Source organism: Trachemys scripta, chromosome 2 (assembly GCF_013100865.1).
Source record: "Trachemys scripta elegans isolate TJP31775 chromosome 2, CAS_Tse_1.0, whole genome shotgun sequence".
Classification (NCBI taxonomy): domain Eukaryota; kingdom Metazoa; phylum Chordata; order Testudines; family Emydidae; genus Trachemys; species Trachemys scripta.
The window spans coordinates 165660747-165678889 of record NC_048299.1 but is presented as its reverse complement, the minus strand read 5'-3'; the positions used below and the strand labels follow the sequence as shown (position 1 = coordinate 165678889).

The window sequence follows — 18143 nt, the reverse complement described above, 5'->3', positions numbered from 1 at the left end:
ACTACAGCGGGGAGTCGATTTAAGATACGCAAATTCAGCTACGTGAATAGCGTAGCTGAATTCGACGTATTACAGCCGACTTACCCCGTTGTGAGGACGGCGGCAAAATCGACTTCTGCCGCTTTTTGTCGGCGGCGCTTACTACCACCTCCGCTGGTGGAGTTAGAGCGCCGATTTGGGGATCGATTGTTGATTCCCGATGGGACGCGATAAATCGATCCCCGAGAGGTCGATTTCTACCCGCCGATTCAGGCGGGTAGTATAGACCAGACCCAGCGGAGGTGGTAGTAAGCGCCGCCGACAAAAAGCGGCAGAAGTCGATTTTGCCGCCGTCCTCACAACGGGGTAAGTCGGCTGCAATACGTCGAATTCAGCTACGCTATTCACGTAGCTGAATTTGCGTATCTTAAATCGACTCCCCGCTGTAGTGTAGATGTACCCATAGTATCAAGCTAACACCTGTGTATTATAGTAACAACAACCCATTGTGTTGTAACACTGGCGCTTCTTTTCTCCCTGTACATCAGAATAATGAACTTTGGTTACTGAATTGTTAGCAGTGCTCATGGACACATTGTAGATCTCCTCACTACATGTGGATATTCCACCCTACTTTAGCTGCACAGATACACGAGTGGTTTATATGTTAAATATATATCAGTCACCAAGGATGTAAGTTTACAGTTTCGGATCATTAATTTGAAGCTTACACACCCTACTCATGCAAAGAAAGAAGGGTTTGGCTTTCAGAACAGGCTTCCTATTGATCCACGTAAGGCTGGAAACTATGTATAGAAATACAGTCAAACCTTTTAAGATGAAATACAAAGTTTCCAGTAAGAGGATGAGATCCTTCAGACTGAAGGCACTGAAAAGCTGTCTTGTTGCCTAGCCAGTGAACTCAGGGTCTTATATTCCCTTTGATTTTGGATACAGATGGGAGCTTGCACTCATGGGTCAGGGTTTTTAAGAGATAAAACCAACAGGTTTCCATAAAAGTTACTGTAAAAACCTACTGTTTTTAACAGTGATTTCCTTTCTATAGGTTTTTCTATCCACCCTACAGAATTCTATGTCCTTGCTACAGAATTCTAAGGTTAGAAAAACCCATAGAAAAGAAATCACTCTTTGCAATTTAATATGACTTCTCATATGTGTTTGGATAGCCAGAACTCAGGTCCCTTGGTGAGAGGTGCCTCCTGGAAGTCCAACATTTGGTTTTGGGGTGGAGGTGCCTTTTAAATTTCTAGGACTTGGGTATGAGGTATTATCAAAGGATAAAAGTCTGGTAATTGGGGTGATAAGTCTCGATATCTAGGATAAGGGATTAGGATGAGGTTTGATATTAAAATAACTAAGAGTGGGGTGGTGTGGAAGGAGGAATGCTGCCCAAGCAGCTAGGCCTGGGTTATTAGGTGAGGGAGATAGCTGAATATTTAGGACTCTGATTTGGAGGAACGGGACCTAATTTTACTTATTTAATTTTTATGTAGCATCAATGACCCCTAAGGAGCTTTTCAGAAAAAGCAGGAAAGCAAGGCTCCTGCCCTGAAGAGTTATTTGAAATGCAATATTTTCAGTCCAAGTTTATATGAGGTCCACCAGACTCAGGTCGTGTGTGTGTATATATATTTTTAAGCAGGCTAGACATGCAGCTGAAACATACTCAGTTTGACTCAAAACATAAATTTGGAACAGTGTATCCAAAACTGAATACTAGCCCCTTTCACAGCACTCGGCTTAACTGTACAAGTGTTTCTGGAAATGTTTAATAGAAAAAAAAGTTTATTAAGAAACACTACAGGCACAGTTCTGTACATGTCTTTTCTTCTTCTTTTTTAATAATCCCTTTTATATTGCCTAAATCCCTAAAATCAGTGTCTGGACTCTAGCTGGAGGCTTCCCAAGAATTACTGCTTGTCAGCACCCTTTCCACAGAAATGAGGTTATTTACCACCACTGACGTAATGTCAACTCATCTTTGTCCACTCATACGCTGCAGCCCTCTTTACGGGAAAGGCAAAACCTCAATTTTCCCTCTCTAACACACACATATATAATCCAGATTTAAAATAAACATCTGTGTCAGTAAAATGGGTTACTGGCTGCCTTGAGACAGGCCTAAGATACCACCTATAGCTTCTCAATGTATAAACCTGTACAGTTCACTTTAAATACCTGACCTGGATATGATACATTGGGATGGCTGACGTTACTAGTAATTGAAGTTTTTTACACCTTGGTCACCAGTTCAAACCTCAGACATGTTGTCAGTGATTAGTGATGTGCAAACCTCAAAAAAATCCTGAATTTCTGTTAATTTCGGATCTTTACTTAGTTTAACAAACTTTCTGAGTTTCTCCCTGCTCTCTACCTTTGTTGTGTGAAAATTGATAACAGTTTTCTTTCCTCTGCCTCAATTATCTTCTCGTGGATCTCTGGGTCTGGGAAGTGTTAAAGGGAAGTAAGGGGTATAACATTCCCCCCAGGCTCTCCACATCATCACATCAGGCTGTGGTACTGGGGTCTGCTCATGTCCTCTCTGAATAAGGTGTTTCTGAGGCTTCCTTGACAGAAATACCATAGACTACACAGCATTCTTCAGAAACCTTCAATTCACCCAAGATTTGGGTCTTTTATAAAAGTGCTGTGCCCACTGAGGCATCATCAGCAGGAAAGCCCAGACAGCAGCAGGCTGAATTTCTGTCATCTAACAGTGAGATAGGAGGCATTTGTGGTGAACCCCCCTTTCCCAAGATTCAGCAAAAGTTCATTTGGAGAGAAGCAGAAAATTCTGGTGGACAGGGATGGGATGGGATGGATTGATTATTATTAAATTAGCTTGTCTATCTCTAACAGTAACTAGTATTTGGTAGCTTACGTGAAATGAGTTGTTGATCACATTCCTTTGACTACCGGACAGGTGCCCACATAAAAAAAAACCCATCACTGGTACATTTGTTGCCAGTCTCTGCAGAGAGGCATAGAGACCTAACTGATTTTCTTTCACCTCCAGGTGATCCCTCCAGATCATGATTGTGGTCAGCTGGTAAAATAGTGTGCAGAAACTTACATCAGTACCAGCACTGTAGATAAATAGAGGATCTCAGTCAATGGGACACTTTTCAAAAACTCTTAAATTGGCCTACAAAAACCCATTCAGTTACATTTAGCGTATACATACCTTGGTAATTGCTCTACAATAACTACAGTACATGTGATGACAATCCTCTCCACTTTATATAGAAAATCTGCTACTTTCTTTCAGACATGAACTTCAGTCATAGTCAGCCAGGCCTTTGTGATCTCTTGGTTAGAGTATTATAACGTGCTGCATAACTGGGCATACTCTGAAACTGATCATTGACTGAGGCAGTTGCAGGAGGCAGCTGCTTGCTTCTTAAAATAGGGACAGGTTACTTGTAACTGTCAGAAGCTACACTGACTACCAGGACGTCAAAGAATACAGTTCAAGGTGTAATATTAAATATGAACTCCTTCACAAAATAGGATTTAGCTACCTAAGTGAGTGATCACATCTTGCTTTTTGAATCTGCCCAGCAATAACAGTCAGGGCAGGGTAGATCTGCTTTTGGTCCTTAACACTGGAAGAAAAGTGTAGGACTTTCTCTGCCAAGCGTCTGAGGAGTGAAACTCCCTTCAGAGGGCATCTGTCACAAACCCCTACTGGCTGCATTTCGAAATGCATAAATCTTCTATGTTGGGATTAACCCTTCTGTGACCATTTTGCAGATTCCCTCATTTGTTTCTTTTTGCTATTGTGTTCATCTTTCCCTCCATCCTTTGCACCATGTGAATACTGACCTCTTTGTAGGTAGGTTGCTTATCTCTAGGGCTATTTGGTTTCCTCCTTTCCCTACTTCCTGAGTTCTGTTTCACTATATTCAGTATTTTAACTAGTTGGTTCTTTCAATTGATTGTAACACTCTGGATTTTGACTTTTGTTGCTTTGCTCTTGCAATAGACACCCGACAAATATGTTACATGCAAAGATAATACCCATAAACCATTTCTTTGGGTCGGGGGAGAGTGGAGTGGGGAGGGAGCCTGAATACAATTTAGGAAACTCTTCTGCAGCCTCTTTAATCTAACTATGCCCAGGATAAAAGGCTGTGCTAACCTTATGGGATTAGTAGTACAGAAGAACTGTTTGGAGTGAGGAGTAAATGTCACAACACACAGTCAGCGATGACACAAAGTGATATAAAAAGAGGGCTTGGTAGGCTTTGTTGCTTAGTTACCAATACAGCACACAGAGCAAACCTGGTCATATCACTAACCTGAGCTTTTCCTAATACCTCACATTTCCTCTGTTTACAATTCCATCATCATAACCAACTTTCTAATTCCCCCAATGCATTGAAATAGAGCCTAGGATCAAGATGGAAACAGTGCCAGAGATTAGAGGTTTGGGGATTTACAACTGGTATCTAGCAAAAAACTAGAGTAGGAGCCAATTGCTTTGGTCAGAGGACAGTCCTTGTTATTTTAGAAAAGATTTTTATATATATATAGATATTTTCTTAAGAATCAGAATGCGGAAACTGTGTGTTTTGTGGGTTAATCACACAAAACAAAATAAAAACAAAAACAATTCCTTTCCCACTCACCCCACCCGGAAATCTATTAAACTAAGATCTGGAAAGCACTGACTCAGTAACAGATGTAGTGAATTACAAACATATATTTGTCACAGATTACTGTATAAGAAAATAGGCAGCTGTCCCACTTCAAAATACATTTTTTGTGTTCATTATTATTAATCCATCTTTTCTGCATGTAGCTACTCAATATTAAGCATGACTGAAATACAGTACAGTTCAGCACTCTGGCAAAAAGAAAGCCTGCAAAAATACAAAAAGGTTGCAAAAAGGAAACCTGATTTAAAAGATATTTTTGGTAGGCAATCAGGTGGTTTGCTCTGAATTTCAATGACTGTCTATAGTACTGTACTTTAAGTGTTACTGAATTTGCAGAAGGGCTGACGAGGAGTTTTCGTTTACTCCATTCTTAACCACAATACAATAGATAAAATTCTAAAGTCACTAATCATCTGAGAGCTCTACCAAAGCTATAAAAATATACTGGCAAAGCTGGAAAGAAGACATTTAAATGAGGCCAGGTTAGGTGTTTCCAAGAGGTGAGTGACTGATCCTGTTTTATGTTATGCCAGACAATGTTAACATCTTAAATACTATCTCTGTCAAGTGACAGATAGATGTATTATTGTCTGTGAATTATTAAAACAACTTCACCTTGTCAGCCTTAATCCTTTCTGGATGAAAAAAAAAAATCTGTCAAGACAGGCATTCACTTTTAATCTATTACTAAATCTTTTTGAAGCTTGGTAATATTTTTCATACAGTCTGCTTTGGTCAGCTTGTCAGATACTATGCCTGAACATTGGCCATGACCATGAGCTAATCGCAAACATAATGCTCTTTGTTTGTTTGAGAGTCCTTCCTGCCTTGCTGAGAGCTACCGTGTCCCCTTTCACCTACCCAGTTGGGAGACCAGACAACTTGGGGATCATCCAAGACTGGCATTAAGATCCATTCCCTGGTTCAGGGAGAGTACTGTAGCTATTACAGCACGCAAATCACTTCTGGGGTTTTAATTAATAAAAAAATGTTTGGACAGATAGATCTCTCAGGCATGCTTGCAACTCCCCTACACATGCAAATACTTCTTGAACACTAGTAAACACCAGGAATGTGGCATGAGGCTAAAATCAATTAGCAATGTTGTTCGACATTGCTCACCTTTTGTCACAGGCAGCCTCACTGTCACAGGCTATTCTGGTGTCATGCAAAGATGGGAAATAATGTGATCCAAAGATAACATCCATCCACCGTATTGCTCGAGCAGCAATCTCTACTGTATCTGGGCAGCACCACTGGAACCATGCCCTACATCCTCATGTCTCCCTCCCAATTTGGCCAATTTGGTAATGGCGACAAAAAGGGGTAGATTTGTAAGTTTTTAAAACAAACATTTCAAATCCTCCACCCCCATCAACCATTTGCCCAAAATGAAGCAAGAGAGAAAAGTTAAAGTGATAAGGATGGAGATGCTGGGGGGTAAAACAGACTGATCATAACAGAAAATTGGGGTTTTGACCAAATGAAAACTGTTGTGAAAATGTCTGCTTTTCCCCAAAATTATTAATTTTTGTTAGAAAACTGAAATCTGAAAATGTGGTTTTTTTTTTTTTTTTTTTTTTGCCAAATGTATTTCAGCTTTTGGTTTTTCCAATGAAAAGTCAAAAAGTCAACAGAAAAAACACACTCAAGTTATGATCAGCTCTAGGAGGAATAAACTTCCTCAGAACTGGATGCCCCTTTATGGATGTCTTTCAAGGTGGACTGATTTAAATCAAAGCTATTTAAATCATCAATTTTAATCATTATTTAAATCAGCAAGCAGGAAACTTTGAGTTAAATAATTGATTTTAATCATGTTTTGCATTTGTACTTTTTAGTTATTTTGCTACAGAAAAGTTGATTCTTATTGGTTGGTAACCATTAAAACATATTGATTTGCAACTAAACAGGGCTCGCTCCAGGCACCAGCTTAACAAGCAGGTGCATGGGGCGGCCAAGGGAGAGGGGCGGCACCTGCGGCAATTCGGGGGCGGCAGGTCTCTCACTCCCTTTAGGAGCGAAGGCCCTGCAGCTGAACTGCCGCCGCCGATCGCAACTTTTTTTTTTTTTTTTTTTTGCTTGGGGCGGCAGAAAGGCTGGAGCCGGCCCTACAACTAAATATAGCCTTTACACTAAATTTGGTGCTTCTTTTTGCTAACCAGGAGTATACACTATACCTATACGCATTTAGTTAAGCAGTTATACAGCTAAACTTTTATTCTTATTCAGATTCTTAATTTTTATTCTTTTATGTTAGAAAATGGTGAATGATGCATTTCTTATTTACTAGATGATTATTGTTACTTGCAATTCAAATTCAACTGAAAATTCACAAAAACAGGATTTGATTTGATTTTTTATTATTATTAAATAAAACTCTTAAATGTGCTGCACACAGAAGAAAAAAGTTTATCAAAACAAGTTTTGCATTTAAAGATTATTGAAGTATTAAAACAGTTTACCTATCTATCTAAACTATTGAACTAGTTGTTTCTGGGCACTACGTCCTTCAAGATTTTAGAACTCAGAGAGCTAATCCTCTCATACCTAGTTTTTATTCATAGATTGGAAGAGGAACACAAGCTTTCCTGATTTTTCAGCTTCCATTTGGTTTCTCAACTCTGAATGAAATAGTTATTGAACTAAACTTGTTGAATAAATTGAAATGACCAACATTCTCTGTCTGGACCTGCCAAAGAGGTTACTGCTATCAAACATTAGCACTTTTCAGCAAACTCTGGGTCCATATGCTTAGTCAGTGGTTTGACTTTCTTTACAACTTGGCAGCACATATGTACTGCTTATTTGTCTTTATTTTTTTTTTGGTATTTAATTTAAATTATTTGGCTAGATTATAATAAGTTTAGGTTCCAACATAAACTGCCAATTTCAAATTTAATTTTAAATATGTTTATTTTTAAAAATATACCTGTATTTAATTTTAATTAAAAATTCAATTATGTAAATGTCTGTTTTTTTAATTAGACATCATTGAATTTTATCCACCCTGGTTTCTTTACAACTTTATCTACCTCTATGGTCTTCATAGCAGTAACCTCGGTGTACCTCACAAATATTAATGAATTTACTCTCACTCTGAGGAAGAGCAGTATCCTCATTGTACAGATTTTACAAAACAAGACAAGAGATCAAGATCCTGATTCAGCAAAGCATTTTAGTACCCTGCTTAAAGAGAAGCATACGCTTAAGAGTTTTGCTATGTCCAGGCCAAACAGACCTGCCCACAATCACAAACGGCAATAGTGGCAGACCCAGGAATTGAACTCAGTTCTTCTGAGTCTTAGACTAGCATTTTAACCACAAGAGTATCCTTTCTTGAACTTGTATATAAACAAGTTAAATGTTTCCCTTAAATTGGTCTTTGACCTGTTTTCTTTCTTTGATCTATTCCTTTGGTAACCAAATCTGGCATTTTCTTCTCGCCTTCATACCCTTCACATTAATGGTCCGATTTTCAGAGATTGAAACGGGAATTGCAAGTGTTAAAATCAGTACGATTTAGTTGTCAGTTACGTAGAGAAGAACCTTAGGCTAAACTGTGGCTTTACCACAAGCCCCATGTTTATTATTGCAATGCTAGTTTCCCCTTGTTTTGAAACAGATGCAGCTCTATACCTGGTACATCCCTCAGAGCATCAGCATAACTGCACTGCCTGGTGCACTGGGGGGCTCATTTGCCACCCGCAAAAGGGGAGGGGGAGTAGCTCTGCTGAGGCTGCTTTCCCCACTGTGCTATTACCTGCAATGTGGGCAGCCGGTGCAGGGGGCTAAAGGATGTCTTGTGGACACTTGCTTGCCTGTGCAGGAGTGCTAGACAGGCCACAATCTGGCACTTATCCAACTTGTCTGACTATGTTCACCCTTTCAGGAAATATGTTGCTGTTGTAGGGTATCAGACTGCTGAACGCACCTGAGAGGATTGTTCTGTGCACTTCAGAAAGTGGACACCTTCTGTGTCCATTACCAGGATAAAAAATAATGGCTACCTTTATATGGCTCTTTAAAAAAAGCTGTCATGAAAGAAACAGAACAAAAAATCTTGGTAATTAAAAGGTAAAGTTATGTTGCCGACAGGGTGAACCCAAACTGGAATTTCCCTGATATCACTGTAAAAGGTGATTGTTTGGAAACCAAGAGTACAGTCATCTGTCAGGAGGCCGAGCTGGCAAACCAGCTTCTCTGCATGGCATCTCCACCCTTGAAAACTCTCCAAATCCACATCCTGTTGCAGAAACATTCACTGTTTTACTGGAAATCAATGTCTCGTTTTCATAGAGACTTGCTTTTTTATTTATTTTCAAATGTGTAATTTGTCAGATTTTTTTTACTGATTGTACGAGTAAAGACCAGAGAGATCAGGGGAAGCAATGAGAGAGATGGGGTTCTACATAAAAATGAATATTGTTCCTAAAACATGAAAAAATTGCGCACCATGGCATATACAGCTACACCTATGATTGAATAGCCCTCTTTGGAAGACTTAAATACTAAGTAGGCTAATTTTCAATGCAAATTTAGCAGAAGGTATTTTTAACATCAAAATTACAGCATGAAGCGTCACATATTACATGCTAGTATTTTGTGATTGTCACTTACCTCTCTACACCCACACACATACAACAGAAGTAGACAGGGAAAGTGGCCGAAGTTCTAGCACTCCAGTACTTTATTCCAAGATTGATGGAGGAAATCTGACCCCATACTCTTTCTCTCCCCTGCATTCAAAGCCCAGAAGTGGCATTTTTCTTTTCCACACAGTTCATGCCTTTAATGCATTCTAAATGCACAAAACACCCTAGCAGAACACCATCTGGACTGTGAGCAATGGCGGGTAAATGTATACCTGAAAAATGTAGGGCTCCAGCTGCGGAAAAATTGTGACTTTATTATTTGCCCCCGTTTTTCATAAAAAAATTTTGAACCTTTTTTGACAAGCTTCTACAAAGGGCCCCAATTTTCAAAAAGAGCTCAGTTCCCATTTAGGAACCAAACTAAGTGGCCAGACTTTTAAAAGAACCCAACAAATCAGATGTTGAGCTCTTCTCAAAATATGTTACAATGGGTGCTGCTGGGTGCTGAGTACTTGAAAATCTGGCCCTGGTCTCTTTTGAAAATCTCACCCCATGTGGGTGAATGGAAAAGGGAGCGGGCTAGTGGGCAATACTCAGGCAGGAAAAAATCAGTGGGTGACCAAACTAGATAGGTGGCAAGGATGCCTAAGGGCTGGAGCTGTCTGAAGCAAGGGCTCTTATGTATTTTATATGCTCCTATCTCTCCCCCTTCTCAGTTCCTTCTCTGGTGAGAATGTGCTTCTTCCAACACAGCTGCTTTAGCACAGGGAGCCTGCGTACAGGCAGAGATAAGAAAACAAAAGCGTGGGGGAAGAGGGTGAGAAAACAGATCCAGATAATGAAGGAGGGAAGAGGGCCAAATTGGGGAGGGGGAAGCGGAGGGAAAGAGGAGACAACTGGTAACTGGTGAACTAAGAAGAGATGTAAAATATAAATAAGTACAAATAAATACGTATATGGGGGAAAACCCAAAGAGGGGGCAACAAAATCAAAGAAGAGAAGGGGAGGGATAGCTCAGTGGTTTGAGCATTGGCCTGCTAAACCCAGGGTTGTGAGTTCAATCCTTGACGGGGCCATTTAGGGATCTGGGCCAAAAAATCTGTCTGGGGATTAGTCCTGCTTTGAGCAGGGGGTTGGACTAGATGACCTCCTGAGGTCCCTTCCAATCCTATGATTCTATGATAAAGGAGGAGAGGAGTGATTGAGATAATCTAGCCTGATAGGGACAGCACTTCTTGTCAATCAGAGACAGGAAGCATGGCCTGAGAAACGGTTGATTAAAAATAAAAAGCTATGTGAATTTAATCTGATCCCTTCAGGTCTGCAAACCTGTGCTGGGAATCTGGGGACAGCAGGCTGTCTTGGGATACTTCAGCCTGTCCACTCCTGAATAGAGAGGTACACGGACATGGGGAAAAAAAATCAATTGACATTATTTGAATCTCCACAAATATTTGGATTGATTGGGTCAGTTCTTATTTGAGATGAAGGGCTTCACTTCATCTGAAGGTTTAGCACTTAAGCACATGCTTAACTTTAAGTATGTGAGACATCCCATCAATGACTCACATGAGTAAAGTTAGGCACATGCTTAAATGCTTTGCAGAGTTGGGACCTAATTAGGAAGCTAAATAACCTTCGATTCTCATTCTCCTCTCCCTCAATTCCAATCCTCCATTCTCTCAGGCTTGATTTAAAATGGTTTCTAAGAGTTGGGCCTAGGTCTTTGGCATTTCTGTAATTACCACTTGTCAGCCTAATTTAGAGGAATGATCAAGTGAGGCAGGGTAGGGAGCAGCGGCCATTTGCCTGGGTGACAGCTCCGTCTCCAAACTAATCTTTCAAAGGATCTGACATCGTTTCACCCAGCCACAGCAGAAAATTTTTACCTACAGTCAGTCAATTTTCTTCAGCCACTTTCACCATTTAAAACAAACAAAAAAAAGGCTATGAATCTTATAACAAGTACGGTGCAACGTTCAGAGCGCAAAACAGTTTTGACTTAGATCAGAGGAGTTAAGGGAACACTTTCCTTTTGTTAAGGTTGTCAGTTAGTTGCAGTACTAAGGGATCAAATGGCAGTATTAGAGAGATGTTCTCAGGAAGATCAATGAATACGGGAAGTTCACAGATGACACACAGCTCATTTTAAACCTCAGGAATGACAGCAGGGCATGAGGAGGAGCAGGACCAGCTGTGAAAGTTACCAGAGGAGTACGTTGGAGGCACAGCAGAGGAGACATGGGACGACATAAAGGGCAGCAACTGGTTAACTGAGAAGCATAGCATGGGATGATTATAATGGTAGTGTTCAGCAGGATTCCAGTATTGAATGTCACTGAGGTGGATTTAAAAGATGGGACTGTCAAGTATGATGTAATGAGCAAATTGTGAAACAACAACAAGCAGAAGAGTATCTGAAGCATGCATTGTGGATAGCGCGCCTATACAAAGGGATGAATGCCAGGGTAGTAGTTAGTCTTACAGCAGAAGGAAAGGACAAGGGTACTTATTAAGAGGATTAATAAGACAGTGAGCAGAATTGCGCATGAACCCGATGAAGACAAGCAGGGTGGAAGACACCTTGCAAAAAAGACAATCTGATAACAAAAACGATCTTTACATACTTCACCTAGGAACGCAGTGATATTCAAGGAAAAAAAGAATGTAAAGGAATATAGGAGAAGGAAAAGCAAAGGAGGGACAAGAAAAGAAAGCAAAACAACTTCATATATACACAGACATATACATATGGAATGGTGAGAGCAGGCTCTCTTGGAGTATTTCAGCATGTCCACTCCTCACTAGAGAGGTGCATGGAAATGAAAAAGAAAAAAGGAACAATTGACATTTTTTGAATCTCCACAAATATTTGGATCAATTAGATCAGTTGCCAGAAGCTGGGAAATGAGCGATAGGGGATGGATCACTTGATGATTACCTGTTCTGTTCATTCCCTCTGGGGCAACTGGCATTGGCCACCGTTGGAAGACAGAATACTGGACTAGATGGACCTTTGGTCTGACCCAGCATGGCCGTTCTTCTGTTCTTAATTGGGCCAATTTTTATTTGAGCTGCACTGCTTCACTTCATATGAAGATTTGGCAAAGCACTTAAGCCCATGGTTAGAGCACATTGCTATTCAGGTCTATTCCTGGCATTACCACTGACTCATGATTGTAGGCAAGTTGCTTAGCTTTTTTTGTCCTTCAATTTACTCACTAGTGAAACCGGGAGGCAGCAGTGCCTCTTATCTATTTCACACGCTTGAGATGCTTAAATATTCAATGTTTGTCCAGTGCAGAGTTCCTTATGAAAAGCACAACACAGGAACACATTATTATTCTCATATAACTAAATCAGAAATGTATGTTTTCAGTGGTAACTCTGAAGCATCTGACATAAGAAACACATGGACTGAAATAGAAAAACGTCTGCAGTGTTTTAATACCAGAAGACAGAGTTTACCAGACAAAGGCAAAATGAAGAAGAGGGGTGGGTGGCAATGGAACTGAGGGATAATACTGAGTCTGAACTAAGTGATGATAAAAATATATTGGCTGACACAGCAGCAGAGTCAGTTTGGAGAAGAGTTAAGGACAAGCAAGGGTAATCATATACCAAGGTAGTGATTATCGGATGAGAGACAGACTTCCAGGACAAGAAAAGAAAGCAGATCAAGATTTTCTTTCAAAATAGATAAGAGAGGTCAGTTATTCTTCCTTCAAAGCTAGCATCTAACTCTCATGATTATTAATGTAAATTACATATGCATAATTACAAATTACTGGTGACGAAATAGGCCCTTAAGGAAGGGAATAATGGGTTTCCTTATACCGACATTTGAACAGTGTACAGGGTCAGACACAATTCTGGACCTAACAGTAGAAATTGGTCCAGTAGCACCTCTCATTCCATGTTCAGTTTCATTAGATTTTAAATACTCTTTAGGGCAAGAAAACTTAAAGGATGCATCACCAATGTCTTTGACTCCAGGAGATCTGAATTTGGGGGAATGTGATATGCCCCAAGAATTTTTACTGGAATGCTACGAAGTATGGGAAACATAGAGCTGAATATTTGAAAAACATTTAAAGAGAGTGAAATTTAAAGCTATCCTGGTTAAGCAGGGATGTAAAGATTAGGGTAAGCAATAAGTAGAAGACTTTAAATAAATAAATAAATAAATAAAAACAATCCTTTCACAATATAAATAAGCTGGCAAGGAGGATTGAGATATCTATTAAAAACAAGCAAGAGCAGATTAAACAGATAATTACAGGAAGACAAAGAATTACTGGACATTCTGCTGTCAAGACCATTCCAGCTAACAATTTTTGTCAAGTATAGCTACACTAGAAAGGCAAAACAAGAAAGAAATGGTCTTCCCCTAATTGTTCAGAATTGGAAGTAGGGGATATAACAAAAGGAACAGGTTAGTGTGCCTTTGTTCTTTACGGAAGAGGATGGACAACTGCTTCAAGACCAATGATATGTCTTCTGGTAAGAGAGAAGTGTTAGGGCATCTCTACATTAGGGAAATGTCCATTGATATAAGCAGTAGTTACAGCAGTGCAAACCCCTAACGTAGATACAATGTATTAATGCAACTTAATCCAGGGTGTAAATTTTCCCATCTTAGACAAACCCTAAAATGCCAATGGAACTGTGTGGGAAAAAGGATCCCACTTATGATATACAGAGCGCTAGATTTAGATTACATATAATATTTCCACAAGGTGAAAGAGATTCTTTCCTTTCCTTGAAGAAATGAAGATTGAAATTAGCGAAATCCTAACTGGTATTTTTTTAAGTTCTCTGACGACAGATCAGATTCCTGAGGTCTGGGAAGTGTTAAACATTTTGTTACCACAGAGGGCCGTGGGAGGGAGCAATTATAGAATAGTTATCTTAACATCACTTGTGGAAAAATATTAGAAACAATTTTGCTAAATCACCTCAAGAAGCATAATTTGATTATAAACAGCCATTTTGTTAGTCTTGGAGGGAGGTCTCTGCTTAGAGCTAGCTTACTGAATTTCTTCAGATATTAATAGGATGTCTTTTAGTTTTGGGCCATTCCTTGCTTCTAATATTAGGTACATGAGAAGATAGCAAATTAATGATAAACCACATTTGAAAGATCAAAAAATGGGAGATACTGCCAATTTTTTTCTAATGGGCACTGAAAGTTAGGTGGCTAAATTTGTATTTAAGTACCTCAATAAAAGGCATGATTTTTCAGACATGCTGTGCTCTAGGTAACTCAATCCCTTATTTTGGTGCCTAAAAATGGATTAAGCTGCCTTATTTCAAGCATCCACATGTAAACATTTCGCCCATAGTAAAGAGTGAGAGCTAATGAGACCAGAATTACAGGGATTTGAATTCTGTAAGCAAATGAAACAGTAAGGGGAGGTTATCACTATATTGTCCAAGCGGTACACATGGAGTTTTAGTCATGCACCTCTTAGCAAAGGAGCCATGTGCTTAAAATGCCAGCACACTGTTTGAAAACATAAACACAGAACACAAAGGCAACAAACCCATAGAGAGTGTATGTGGGATTGTGACACAGCACTCATGAAACCTATTGACTATGAGAAGGGTATAAAGGTTATTGTACAAAAATCCTTGTAGCCATCCGCCTATACTGTCTGTACATTTTAAAAAAAAGTCAGACTGGATACAGAGAGGGATACAATACAAATAGAAAGAAATTTTAGGTCTGTGATCAGCAAGGGGAGGGGGGAAGGGTCAGAAGGGGAAAATTCCCAAGGCCCCTGAGTACCAGGGGGCCCCAAAGCAGTCAAAGGTTTCAATATCCAAAGACAGCCAACAGATTTAGAGGCAAGGCATTCACAAAGTTTACTTAGTTCAGCCAGAAGATAGTCTCACATTTCAAGGTTTCTTCTTCAGTGCTGGGTGGATGCTTAAAGCTGCTAAGCTTTTCAATTCAGTATTGAAGCAGAGGGATTGCTAACTGATTGGAATAAATACATTTAAAAAATGAACTCATCCATGCAGTCAGAACTGTATGTAGTATCAGTGTCCATTTGTTTGTACATTTCAGAATATTACATTAACCTTAAAAAAGAAAAAGCTTCTCTGCATTAAAGTCTAGTGTCTGAGCTTTAGGGTATGTCTAATAGTGGCAAGTTTCTGCACCACAAGTTATACCACTTTTATTAAAACGCTGGAATTAAACTGCTGTTGTGTCTCCACACTACGCTCCTTCTGATGCTGGAGCGCATCCACATTAGCAGCTCTTGCAACGGCAAAGAGAGCAGTGCATTGTGGTAGCTAGCCCACTGTGCAACAGGCTGCAGGGTGCTTTGAGAAGGGTTTGCAATGCCTCATGGGGTAGGCACAGCATCAAATGATGCAGGTTTCCCAATCCCATTGTTCCATAGGCATCCTACTACATTGCCAGCTGCTTTTCAACTGAAGTGTATGTGTATGTGGGGGGGAGTGTGTGACAAGATGTGTGTGAATGGAGGGGGGGAGAGAGAAAGTGTGTTTTGGGGGACAGAGTGTGTCAGCGTGCTATCTTGTAAGTTCAGACAGAGGCAGGAAGCAACCAGTCCTGAGGCAGGGGGAGGGGGAAACCCCGACATCAGCCCCTGCCTCCGTCCTTGGGCGTGCGCGCGCACACACACACCCCTGCCTCTGTGTTCAACAGCACGAGCATTCCACATTAATGGTTTGCTTTGTTTCATTGGGCTTATGCACAAGGAAACTTTTTTTTTTTTTTTTTTTTGGCGGTTCATCCACTGATATTTATTTTTGTACCGTAACCTTGTGAGAGCTCCTCTGCAATAGTGCATTCAGTTCCAGTTTCATTAGTAAGGACACTATGACCTCAGAGGTAGTATAGCTGTGGCAGTTAGGTGGGTTCCAAAATTCAAATATATTTATTGTTTTCAGGAAACACTAAAGATTTTTTTTTATTCTCATGGTTCAAGAGAAGTATTTATGTTAGTTAAATAGGACTGTATTTTCAAAGGTCTGTGGACTTTGCATGCATACCAACACCAAAGTGCACTTGCAAGCACATATACCCAGGCAGGTGCACAAATCAGTGGTCCTGAGAAGAATCTATGCTTACCTGTTAGAGCAATAACACAGCCGCAGAACAATCTATTCACAGTGCAGACGGTTTTGAAATCCAGAATTTGTGTTCTAAAAAAGGGGATAGGTAAGGCAGAGTGGGGAGATCCTGGACAGAGCTATTTCAAGCGGAAAGCAGCAAACAGATGGAGTAAAGTAGAACTAGAGTAAGGTCACTGAAGCAGATACATAATTCCAATGAGTTAGGGGAATGAATATGTATTTGCAAGGAAAGAGAAAAGTATTGGGGGTCTGATGACAAAGCAGGAAAGTGGCTTATACAGCACAGACTTCTTGGGTGAAGTGTCCTTTTCCTGTTCAGCAATCCTTTTGTCTTTATTTCCCTCTTATCACTCCGACACCTTGCCCAAGTATAGAATGACAGGCAATTCTTAATGACTTCTTAGCTTTTGAAATGGTTCTGGTATAAGAGTCCAGCAATTTTGAATAGTTATTTACAACAAAGTTTCTATTGCTTTTTGAATTTTCAGCTTGGAACTGTTGTTCATTTATAAACATGCCACCCTCCTTCCTCCCCCCCCCCCACCCCCCGGGCAATCTGTGTTAAGACAAATGTGCTCTTGTAGCACCTCACTCATATCAGGAAGTTAATGCCAGCACTTCTGAATGGACTCACTGACAGCTGATGCTGTGTCAGCAGCCAGCAGGGCTGGTAGTGTCCTCCTCAGGAGACTGAACACATCCTTTCTTGGGCACACCCACTCGCCGATAGCACAGCGAACAATTGTTCTCCTGGTCTAAAAACCTGGGCTGCGCCCCATGCCTGCACCATGTATTGTCATTACCCCACTTGGCTGCATACAAATCATTCACTAATTTTTTTGTCACAAGTTCTCTATTCAATTAGAACAAACACATTATTGGCCCCATCCAGCAGACCACACTGGTATCCTTGTTGACTTCAATAGGGGTATTCAAGTGAATAGAAGTTACTTATGGGAGTAAGAGTTTTCTAAATTGGACCCTATAAACATTTTTTAAAAAGAGTATTTCATAACTATTATACTACCAAAGGTCACAAAAATGGAATTTTTACCGAGGCTATTCAACGGAGGGAGTTTATAGATTAAGCTACAAGCTATTTTCCTTTTTAATATATTGAGGAAACATTTTAAAATGCAAATTTATCAACGCACCTCTCCATTTTTTCCTAACAGGAGAGAGATGACTAAATACCGCATTTTAAATAAAAAGAGACAACATTTTGATTTGACTTTTCTTTTTGTTTCCTACATGGTGAAGTTTCCTACATGCTCCTTCTGTCCTGTGCTAGGACAGTAGCTTAAACACTGCAGCTGTGTCAATTATTGCCTTGCAAATGTGGCCCTCCAGATTTTTTCCAGAAATTGTTGTTATGTTTGTTTGTTTTTGGATAACTTGCTCGGGGGTGAGGAGGGGGAGGGGCTGATGAGGAGCCTAATTTCGAGCATTCGAAAGCTGGCAGCAGGAGTGCAATTAGAACCATTTCCACAGACAGCTGGTCAAATGCAGCAATTTATTGGCTGAATGATTGGATTATTCATTTGCAAAGCTGAGAGAAGGCATTTTCTTACCACTTCAGTTGGCCTGTAGTATTTGTGATCGACTGTCACATGAATCTTGCCGGTCTCCTTGCATCGGCCTACCTCGTTTTCATTCTTTCCTTCCCACCTGTAAAGAAGATAAACATTTAATCAACCCATAATTACTTTAGTGCTCTGATCTTAGTAGCATTTGGCTTGTTTTCATTTATTTGAGGCTGGTGTCAATTCTCTCT

At 40.1% G+C, this 18143-nt stretch overlaps 1 protein-coding gene across 2 annotated transcripts in view; it reads right to left on the bottom strand.

Moving 5' to 3' along the window:
• The window catches only part of GMDS (GDP-mannose 4,6-dehydratase), a 554262-nt gene that overhangs the window by 76047 nt on the left and 460072 nt on the right, over positions 1–18143 (bottom strand). The window contains exons 9-10 of one of the 2 annotated variants that reach the window (XM_034762222.1): positions 17941–18037; positions 16365–16438 (exon numbers count right to left, since the gene is read on the bottom strand). In XM_034762222.1, the coding sequence (XP_034618113.1) occupies positions 16397–16438; positions 17941–18037 (139 nt within the window). In that variant the 3' untranslated portion in view covers positions 16365–16396. Of the gene's footprint in view, positions 1–16364; positions 16439–17940; positions 18038–18143 lie in introns of those variants that run through there. The other variant, XM_034762220.1, reaches the window with a different exon arrangement.